Below are 9,825 nucleotides of genomic sequence, written 5' to 3'. Positions count from 1 at the left end.
GCGGGGTCTTCGGGTCACGTGGGCAGGCACCGGAAGAGGTGGGTACTTCACTGCTGAGCCGGAAGTGGCGCGCGGCCCGATAATTCCTCATGGCGGAGGCTGCGGCGGCGGCGGCTGGTTGGGTGCGGCGCTGTAGCGATTGATCTGCTGCTAGCCTGGCGGCTGAGCGTCGAGCTCCAGCCCGGCCTCCGCGTGCCCCTCGGGCTCCGCACCCCTGATGCTGCTCGGGCGCTGAGCCCGCCCCGGCCGGGACGATGGTGAAGTATTTCCTGGGCCAGAGCGTGCTCCGGAGTTCCTGGGACCAAGTGTTCGCTGCCTTCTGGCAGCGGTACCCGAATCCCTATAGGTACGTGGTCCTGGGAAGAGCAACCCTCCCACCTCGCTGTTTGGAGATCGGAGTCTGGGGGCCGGGAAAGACTCGACTTCGAGTGGGGGGATCTCCAGAGCCTGGCCATGTTTAGGGCAGAAGAACCCTATCGGATAAGCGGCCGGACTAGGCCCGCAAGGTACTGGAAGGAGGCTGGGCCTGGGCAGTGGATTACTTGAAGCCCTAGTCTTAAGGTTCTCTCATCTCAGTGTGGTGAGACAGGAAGAGGAGGCAGCACAGGAATTGGGGAGGGATCTTGGGGTTGGAAGTCTGAGCACTTGCCTGCTTCTCTGCCCTTGACTGCTCTCCAGTGGTGCAATAAATCTGGAGGTCCATCCCTGCTGGAATGCCCAGGAATCCAGGTCAGCGAGGGGGCGGGAGTTGGAATTTGCCCTGGGAGAGGCTCAAGGGCTCCAGTTTAGGTCTGAGCCACAACCACAGCTTACTCTGAAAGTTTGGGAAAGGGCCTGGCCATTCTGAGCGTGGAGGCTCCAGATGGGAACCTCAGCAGGCAGTCTCCCAGGGTCAGGCTCCTGAGGGTGACCTTCACCCTGACACCTGCAGCAAACATGTCTTGACGGAAGACATAGTGCACAGAGAGGTGACCTCTGACCAGAAGCTCCTGTCCCGACGACTCCTGACCAAGACGAACAGGATGCCCCGCTGGGCTGAGCGACTGTTTCCTGCCAATGTTGCTCACTCAGTGTACATCCTGGAGGATTCTATTGTGGACCCACAAAACCAGACCATGACCACCTTCACCTGGAACATCAACCACGCCCGGCTGATGGTGAGACCCCTCTCACTTCCCCCCCCGAAACTAGAGAGCTCTGGATACATGTGGCTAAGGAACCATGAGAGAGCTTCTATGGTTCAAGCAGATCTGTAGAGTGATGGCTCTAGAGTACAAACTCGGGTGGTCTTTCCAGCCGGTTACCTTCTCTAGGCCTGTCTTCTAACTTGTTCATACAGTGGAGAAGGAATACCTGTTTTCCACTTGTAAGTGCTAAATGCAGGGCACTCAAACTGTGCCTGGCAGGAGTATGGGTTGGGCCACAGGCGTCATGCTGAGAGGAGACAGTGGTTTTCAAACATCAAGCCTCCAGGGTACCTTGCAGGTACCTCAGAGGGGAGAGGACTGGGCCTGCCCCCTTCTCTGACAATCTAATGTAATGGATTTCTGCCTGAGATTTTAGGGCAAGGAGAGGGAAGTTCCACATACCTTTGATTTCTTGCTTAAAAAAAAAAAAGACTTGAAAACCCATGGTTTATTAGTTTAAGGAACATTTCATCTATGAGTACCTTGAAAGCTTTCAGGACACTTTTATTCTCTTTCTCTGTTAATCGGCACAGTAACACAGGGAAGTGGGTCTTACTCTATTGTGCAAAGAGAATAGTGAAGTTCAGGGAGGGGAAGTGTGCTGCAAAATCACAGAATGAGTCACCTTAATGCTTTGCCCCAGAGTCATCTGAGGGCCCTATCTCTGTGTTTTGTAAATTACTAAGATAAGATCTCTGAGACCTTTCAATTCAGCTGTGACAGGTGTCTTTTTAAGTGTTTCTCTTGGATGTGCAGGTCCACTTTCTCCTCTCTGATAAGGATAGCTGTGGTAATTGCCAGATTTCCTTTTCTGTTTTTGGATTGCTGGCAGCTTAAGGGCCAAAGAGGGTGGTCATAGTGTTAGTTGCTCAGTGGTGATGGACAGGGAAGCCTGGTGTACTGCAGTCCATGGGGTCACAAAGAATCAGACACAACTGAACTCAATTGAACTGTGTCTCTTTACAACCTGATAGACTGTAGCCCACCATGCTCCTCTGGCCCTGAAATTCTCCAGGTAAGAATACTGGAGTGGGTTGCCATTTCCTTCTCCAGAGGATCTTCCTGACCCAGGGATCAAACCCAGGTCTCCCTCATTGCAGGCAGATTCTTTACCATCTGAGCCACAAGGGAAGCCCAAAATGGTTGGCAGGCAGGCTGAAAACACCACAGACATTTCTTGAGTTTATGTGCCTTTTAGTGTAAAGGGTCAGAGGAAAGAGAGTCATTTTGAGAGAGCAAAATGACTTTTTCATCTTCCTACTCTCTTCCTGAAGTGCCATTTGAGACTGCAGTAAGGTAAGGGAAAGAATGCTTTCCTTCATGAAAAGAGGCAGGGGATCAAATTGATGTGTAACTTGGCCTAGTGAAGGACTCCCACACGATTGTGGTTGACTTGCCTGCCTGCACAGGTGGTGGAGGAACGATGTGTTTACCGTGTGAACTCTGATAATAGCGGCTGGACCGAAATCCGCCGGGAAGCCTGGGTCTCCTCTAGCTTATTTGGTGTCTCCAGAGCTGTCCAGGTGAGCAGCGTTGGGGTGCTGGGGCCAAAGCCATTTATCATCGAGTCTGGGCTGGGGTTCCATGGGCAACTCTGAATCCTTCCCCTTGTCATTTTTTGCCAGGAATTTGGTCTCGCGCGGTTCAAAAGCAACGTGACCAAGACTATGAAGGGTTTTGAATACATCTTGGCCAAGCTGCAAGGTGAGGGCTCGGGACACAGAGGCTGTCAAGTCCTAACTGCCATGACTGGGCCAGAGGCTACTCTGAGCCCGCCCTCAACTCATCTGTACCCTGAGTATTTCCTTCAGAGCCTGGCCCCCAGGAGATAAATGTCCTGAGAAGTAATTTAGGTCGGTTTTCTTGGCATTCTCTAAAACCAGCCCCCACCCTTTGCTCCAGGTGAGGCCCCTCCCAAAACCCTTGTTGAAACAGCCAAGGAAGCCAAGGAGAAGGCCAAGGAGACGGCACTGGCAGCTACAGAGAAGGCCAAGGACCTTGCCAGCAAGGCAGCCACCAAGAAGCAGCAGCAGCAGCAGCAGTTCGTGTAGCCAGCCCAGGCCCTGAAGCAGCAGCCTAGCAGACTACCAGCTCCAGTCCCTGTGCCCCCTCCTCTTGTACTTTATGATTAAAAGCCAGCTTCTAGCCCTCTCGACTGTCTGGGTGGTGGGCTGAGGGTAGGTGCCCTGTTTGGCATCTCCAGCACAGCCAGCTGGTTACCCATATCTGAGCCGGGCTTCCTTACCCCTGCATCGGGTGGCTGAGGACAGAGGCACAGTGACTTGCCCACGGTCACCGCATCCAGGTGAAGTGGTCATGAATGCTAGACTGTAAGCTCCATGAGGGCAGGGACCGTTGTTTTATCCTCTGATGTGTCCCAAGTATCTGAAACAAAATCTTGCGTGTAACAGGCACTCAATAAATACTTGTTGAATTCAATCGGACCCAGCTCTGGAGTCAGAAAGCTTGAATCTTGACCCCACTTGTTTTCTGGCTTTGGCCCTCAGGCTGGTCACATCACTCGGCCTTGGTCCCACTGTTGAAGTGTAGACAGATGCCCTCCAAACTGTGGAGAGTAAAGGGGCGCTGCCCGGTGTGGTCAGTAGGGTTTGTGGTGGCTTTGAATCTCATTTCTTCTTTTCCAGTTTGTGGCTGGAAGTTCCCACATTTTCATCAGGCAAGACCATGGACAGGAAGTTAAGAAAGAGGCTTTTAATGAAAATACAGTATGCGTGGGGCAAAGGCCAGGGGCCCTTGTTTAGGAAGGAACATGAGGGCCCAAGAGGCTTCCTGCTGCCATGGGCAGCTGGGCCAAGTGCTATAAACATGCCTGGGAGGGTGGCCTGGGCCCAAGCTGCCTGCCCTGCAGGGCTCGGGGGGCCCAACACCCCTCTCCCAGGTGGGACTGCCAGCCGCCAGCAGCAGGGTACAAGGAGCACCTGCTCCCACACCAGGGTCCTTTGAGTCCATTCCAACAGTGACTCCAAGCAGCCCTGGAGGCTCTGTGAGGGCTCTGGCCTGATGGCACAGAGTGGGCTGAGGGCAGAGGCCGCTCTGGGCGGTGAGGGTCATAACCAGGCACTGCCACTGTGTGAGTAGCTGTGCTCCTGGCCTGCGCTGAAGCCCCGCAGCAGCTCAGCCTCACCTCCGAACACCAGGCTCTCCACGTCCACCTCCAGCTCCTCTGCACAGGGAGAGGACCAGTCAGGAGGCCTGGCCCACTCATCCCACCCGACCCCTCCACTCCAGGGCACTTACCTTGGTCTGAGTCGGAGCGCTCGGAGGAGAGGCCCGAGGAGTCCAGGCTGTCCGCCCGCAGGCGCTCCCGCTCGCCCACCGTGCCCAGCCCCCGGAGTTGCTCCAGCTGCCGCCGCAGGCTCTGCTGCTTGCTGCGCAGCTTCTCCTTGAGCTGCCGGGCCCGCTGCTCCTGCTCCTCCAGCTTCTGAAAATCCAGGGGAGCAAGGGGCTGGGCTCATGCACCGCTCGGCAGCAGACCAGTGATGTGACAGGCTCACTAGATGTGGGTGCCAGAGGGCTGCTCCCACATCCTGCAGGAAGCCAGGGCCTGCTGCCCTCCTATCTCACGTAAGTGGCCTGGGAGTTCTGTCTGGATGGTTGGGAGGGAGGGCTGCACAATCTCAAAGGCCCTCAGGGCTGTCAAGTGATGTGAAGGAGTGGAGTGTGCTGGTATCAGGCGATGGAGACGGGAGAGGGACTGAGGCACACCAGCAAGTGCATACTAGGGCTCGGAGGAGGTGTCCCAGTTACTGCCACGTGGAAACAAGCCCAGTGTTGCCAGATCTCCTAGGGCTTGTTTTTGTTTTGGCCACGCCACATAGCATGTGGGATCTTCATTCCCTGACCAGACATAGAACCTGCATCCACTATTTTTAGAAAGCTACAAATCCACCTGTCAATGCAGAAGACGTAGGGACGATCCCCTGGAGAAGGATATGGCTACCCATCCCAGTATTCTTGCCTGGGTAATCGCATGGGCAGAAGAGCCTGGCAGGCTACAGTCCATGAGGTTGCAAAGAGTCTGACACGACTGAGCAACTAAATGACAAGAAATTAAACAAAGGCTACCAGTTTGTAACTCCTCCTCAAGACCCCCCCAGGAACTCTAAGACTTCAGTATTTGTCCCCTCCTGCTGCCTCCATGCAAGCTCTGCCAGCCCTGAGATCCAGGGACTGGAGGGCCAAGGGTTCTCCCATCAGGCCCTCAGTGGGCAAAAACATGCATTCAGTCAACGAGAAGGGGAGAATTGGTTGAGAAGATATTTTAACTGGGTATAGACGGATGAATAAGCACTATCCAGGTAAAGATGGAGGAGGAAACATCCAGGCAGAGTGAAAACGGGAAGAGTATGGAGAGTTCAGCTTTTTAGAGGGACATGGGGCAAGATGAGACCAGAGGCAAGGCCTGTGTTGTGAAGGGCCTTGAGTTTCACAGGATGTAAAAAACTGAAAGTGTCCTGTCAGAAACCATGGAAGGTTTTCAGCAGGGGACAGACCTGGACAGATCTATGAGCAGCAAAGAACATTCTAGGGCAAGGTGGGGAGGACAGCCAGATGGAGGCAAAACAGGAAGCAGGGAGTCCAGAGAGGAGCAATCCCTAGGTCCCGCCCATGGGACAGCCAGCACCCAAGACACACATCCCTCAGAACCAAGTCAGGCAAACTCCACGTGAGACACTGGAGCCCACTTTCCAACCAGGGTGTTATTCAACCATAAGGCACTGTGAGGACAGTGCTAACAGTTTCCACACCATTTTATTTGCTGCGTAGCCCCTCCAGCCTTCTCTGCCACAGCTGCCTGTGCCCACAACAAGGCCTGGCAGAGCAGATGTGCACTTGTTGCAGAAAGGAATGCAAGTCAAGAGACACAGGCCTCAGTTCTGAATCTGCCTCTCATCAGCCCGCTGTGCCTCCATTTCTTCCTCTGTCAAAAGGGCCAGGAGGGCAGGAAAAGGCCTCCATTGTTTCCAAGTCGCTTCTAAGCGCCCCCACTCCGTGGTGATGCCTCGTCTTGAGTCAGCACATCCCACTCCCATCCACCAGGGGGCGCTGAGCTGAGCCCGGGAAGGACGGGTCACTGGCGTCCTCTCAACCCTTTTCCCCCTTCTGGCCTCTGGACCTGCCTCTCAAAGCAGGACAGGCCCCTCAGAACAGGAGGCCTTGAGGATGCAGGAGAGGAGGAGTGACAAACAGCCCTCTCCAGTCTGAGGGACCCTTATAGTGACCCATCACAGAATGTCCCCCATACAGAGGAGGAAATGAAGTCCAGAGAGGCTACCTAACTCGCTCCAGGTCTCACAGTTGGGATTCAAGTAATAATCGTTGTAATAACAAGTGAACATTTATTGGGAAAACTTGCTTAAAGCCTCAGAACAATCCTCTTGGGTTACTTCCTGCTTTTCTTCCTACTTAAACTTGGAAACTAAAAGCACAGAGCCCACTGTCACACAGTTGGTCTGTTACATGAGACTTCGCTCCTAGTTCCTCACAGTCTCTCTCTATTACGCTTCTACCAGCATCCTGGCAAGCTGGCCCTGGGCCCCAGGGTAGTGTCTTACCTGGATGTGCATTCTGGCCCTGCGCAGAAGGCTCAGTGTGGTGTATCGGACACAGTCAGCCCCCAGGGGCATCTGCTGCTTCAGCTGCTCCAGGCACCGCTTCAGCTGGGCCCTCCTGCAGAGGGAGGGGTCTAGAGGGCAGTGCCAGCCCAGGCTCGCTGGCCAGATGAGGGATGGCAGGGGAAGGAAGGCCAGAGGGAGGCTGTTCCTGGGGACTGGTGCTCTCAGGGCATGGTTGGGACTCACCTGCGCTTCTCCAGCTCGTTGTGCACAGACCTGCCAATGCCAGAGAGGATGGGGTGAGGGAGTGTCAGTTAGTGTCCACACCCTCAGTCCCAGAGTCCCCAGGGGCTCAAAATTCACTACAGATGTGTGCCCCAAACTAGCCCACTGTGGGAACCTTGTGCTGGCCTCAGACAGCTGAGTCCTAGGCAGAGGCAGAGATAGTAAGGAGGTCAAATGCTGAGAGAGGTCTGCCCAGGTGATGTGAGGTTCAAAGAGAGTCCCCTAGGCACAATCAGGAAGGGCTTCCTGAACACAAGTGACATTTGAGCTAAGCCCAGCCACACAAGTCACCCAAAAAGAGTAGTGGGGGGAGAGGCATTCAAATTGAGGGGGAACGCGTGTGCAAAGGGTTGAGAGGAGAGAAAAGAAGAATGCCTGTGAAGGAAAGCAAGTGGTTTGTTTTAGGAGTGTGAGTGGAAGCAGGACCCAGAACTATTATTCACAGTTCCAAACACATCAGAAGTGCTTGAGAAATAGTCCTTGAACGAAGTGTGTGTTCGGAGGATGGGGAAACGACAGGAGTCCGTTTGCCTCCAGAGCAAGGTACTTGGCCCAGAAGATGCAAGCAACAAGAAGGAAGTGGGCAGTGGAGAGACCCGATGAAGGACGGCGCCCATCCCCCTACTCCCCGCTGCCCCCGGCCCTCCTCACCGCCCACTGTCCAGCGCGCCAGGAGCTTGGGGAGACCGCTTCCTCCTCCTGTGGACTGGACCTGGACTCCGGTGAGGGCACAGGGACGCATAGCCATGCTCGGCCTCTGCCAGAGAGAGACCCCGCCAGCGTCAGGCTGGTCCCAGCGGGCGCCCCAGGCACGGCACCGTCAGAAAGGGATTTGGGGCTACAGGACCATTTCCCCAACCCCTCCAGCCCACTGCCCGCGGACCCCTCTTAAATTGAGCGCAGCGGTGCCGCAGGACTACTGCCCTAAAGCCATGCATTCTTCAAGTCGGGAGTCAAGCCCAGCCCAGGCCAGTGTCAGCGAGGTCGCCGCCTGGAGTCCGATCAAAGGTTCTTCCTCACCTCTCTCGCGGCGCTCCAGGAACTCCGCCGCCTGCAGCAAGACTTGGATGTTGCTGGCCACCGGTTCCATGTCGGCGACAGCCGGAGGCGGGCGGGCCTGGGGTGCAGACCAGAGCAGCGGCGGCACCACTTTTGTTACAATGTAACTGACACGGGGCAACAAACACAGGCGCCGGGCCCGCCCCCAAGACGCCCCGCCCCGGGACAGCCTAGCTCTTGGCCCCGCCCTCCTGGAACGCGCCCTGGAACCGCAGCCCACCCTCCGCCCACCTGCCCGGCCCCTAGGACTCCGGTAGGGCTTCCACCAACGTCGGCTTTAGGCCCGGCCCTCGGGCGAACGCCCGGGCTGGAGTTGGGGTGCCGCGTCTTGCCGCTTCGCTCAGCGACCCCGCGCCGATCATTTGGTGTTTCTGGGCCTCAGTCTCCAACCCAGTACTGGTGACCAAAAGCCCGCACGCTGAATGGTGCTCTGGGGGCGGGTGGTCCACCCGAGGCCCCGGGCTCTGCCGCTGCACGTGGGCGCCGCGGAGGCGGGGCCGGCTGACACCCTCGCCCATTTGCTCTCCACCGCTTGTGGCTCGCTGACGTCACCTTGTGGGCGGAGCAGGAGGGCCTCTGAGGCACTATTGGCTGCGCGCGGCTCCTCCCTCTCCCGCCGCTGGTCAACAAGTTCGGGCGGGAAAAGGAGCAGGTTTCAAATTTGAAAACCCCGGCGGTGGGGGCGGGGTTAAGCGGGCGTGGTGGGGGGGGAATGGGGCCGCAGTGCGCAAGCGCCGGGGGAGGGGGCGCGGATCTGGCTCGGGCGCTAGAGGGTTAGTATCCTTGCAGGCTTGCCCTCTGCCCCCGTAGCTCTTCGCTGAGCTTCAGCTTCCTACTGTGGCGAATGGGAATAGTCTCCCGGCTTCTCCTCATCTGCAGGGAAGCTGTTGTTGCTACGAAAACGCCAGAAGGGTACCGATTTATGAGAACCAGATGGCTAGAGTCCTGGGTTCTGGAGCCATCAGAGTTGAGTTCTCTCACCTTTACTTCTCAGCTGTGTGGCTCGGGAAGTGCCCTCTTTCCTGTAAGTTCGGGAAGCCCTGCGAAACCGTTGTCGTTGAAGACCCGGGCACTGAAGGATCAGAGCCGTGCGCAGTTTGTAGGAGCTGCTGATTTTGTAACCGGACACAGGCTTCTTCCTCCCACAGAGCCCATAGTTGCCTTACCCAGAGTCAATGAGCCCTTCTTTGACTTGACTCTCTAGCCTCTAGAAGGAGATGATGCAGTGACTTCTAGGGGCAGCACCGCCCCTGCGGAGACAGTGACAGTCTAAGGGTGGAGCCCGGAAGATGAAAGCAGCTGTTACAGAGTTGAGCATTACTGTTAGGCTGGGGCTGAATCTATGGCCCGGAAATGGAGAGGAGGGAGGAGGAACTAGATTCTTTATAGACAGCCCTGGGTAAACACATGGCACACGGCAGTCCGTCCTCTCAGTTCTTTGGACAAAACCTTTGAGTTTCTCTAGGAGTCACTTCTAGAGGAATCACTGACATGCTCAGCCAAGAACTGCTGCCTGGGACTATCCACCCTTTCACCCACCCGTTCACTCATGAAATATTTGCTGAGAACTTTCAGGACCCTAGGCAATGTGCTGGGGGCTGGAGAACACAAGGTTGGACAGAACCAGACAGGGTCCTTCCCTCTGACAAGCTCTTGCATGAGGGAGACTGACATAGTAATCACACAGTAAAGATACACTGTGACAGGTCCACATAGGA

At 55.9% G+C, this 9,825-nt stretch overlaps 2 protein-coding genes across 4 annotated transcripts; one reads left to right on the top strand and one right to left on the bottom strand.

Moving 5' to 3' along the window:
* Positions 1-12: 12 nt before the first annotated feature.
* PRELID1 (PRELI domain containing 1) lies at positions 13-3,631 on the top strand. Of its 2 annotated transcripts, none has more exons than XM_027546881.1 (5): positions 13-346; positions 932-1,157; positions 2,597-2,710; positions 2,813-2,891; positions 3,090-3,631. In XM_027546881.1, the coding sequence occupies exons 1-5, from the start codon at positions 255-257 to the stop codon at positions 3,236-3,238; spliced, it is 660 nt and encodes a 219-aa protein (XP_027402682.1). In that variant the 5' UTR covers positions 13-254; the 3' UTR covers positions 3,239-3,631. The 2 variants fall into 2 exon arrangements, with proteins under 2 accessions (XP_027402682.1, XP_027402683.1); XM_027546882.1 differs by having other exon boundaries at positions 77-506.
* Positions 3,632-3,884: 253 nt separating this feature from the next.
* Positions 3,885-9,376, bottom strand: MXD3 (MAX dimerization protein 3). Of its 2 annotated transcripts, none has more exons than XM_027546884.1 (7): positions 9,089-9,376; positions 8,069-8,165; positions 7,700-7,805; positions 7,010-7,039; positions 6,764-6,878; positions 4,446-4,629; positions 3,885-4,371 (listed from the first exon to the last, which is right to left on the bottom strand). In XM_027546884.1, exons 2-7 carry the CDS (start codon positions 8,136-8,138, stop codon positions 4,256-4,258), a joined length of 621 nt encoding a protein of 206 aa, XP_027402685.1. In that variant the 5' UTR covers positions 8,139-8,165; positions 9,089-9,376; the 3' UTR covers positions 3,885-4,255. The 2 variants fall into 2 exon arrangements, with proteins under 2 accessions (XP_027402685.1, XP_027402684.1); XM_027546883.1 differs by lacking the exon at positions 9,089-9,376 and adding an exon at positions 8,339-8,613.
* Between the last annotated feature and the right edge of the window lie 449 nt (positions 9,377-9,825).

This window comes from Bos indicus x Bos taurus, chromosome 7, assembly GCF_003369695.1.
Source record: "Bos indicus x Bos taurus breed Angus x Brahman F1 hybrid chromosome 7, Bos_hybrid_MaternalHap_v2.0, whole genome shotgun sequence".
Lineage (NCBI taxonomy): Eukaryota > Metazoa > Chordata > Mammalia > Artiodactyla > Bovidae > Bos > Bos indicus x Bos taurus.
This window is presented reverse-complemented; position numbering and strand designations above follow the sequence as displayed.

What these genes read in the sequence shown, in the direction of transcription:
- PRELID1 (XM_027546881.1), top strand. Translation starts at nt 255, where the DNA reads ATGGTGAAGTATTTCCTGGGCCAGAGCGTGCTCCGGAGTTCCTGGGAC. An exon ending in TCAACCACGCCCGGCTGATG is followed by an intron (nt 1,158 to 2,596) that starts GTGAGACCCCTC and finishes CTGCCTGCACAG; the next exon opens with GTGGTGGAGGAACGATGTGT. An exon ending in CATCTTGGCCAAGCTGCAAG is followed by an intron (nt 2,892 to 3,089) that starts GTGAGGGCTCGG and finishes CCTTTGCTCCAG; the next exon opens with GTGAGGCCCCTCCCAAAACC.
- MXD3 (XM_027546884.1), bottom strand. Translation starts at nt 8,138, where the DNA reads ATGGAACCGGTGGCCAGCAACATCCAAGTCTTGCTGCAGGCGGCGGAG. An exon ending in GGGCCAGAATGCACATCCAG is followed by an intron (nt 4,630 to 6,763) that starts GTAAGACACTAC and finishes CTGGATTTTCAG; the next exon opens with AAGCTGGAGGAGCAGGAGCA. An exon ending in GCGCTCCGACTCAGACCAAG is followed by an intron (nt 4,372 to 4,445) that starts GTAAGTGCCCTG and finishes CTCCCTGTGCAG; the next exon opens with AGGAGCTGGAGGTGGACGTG.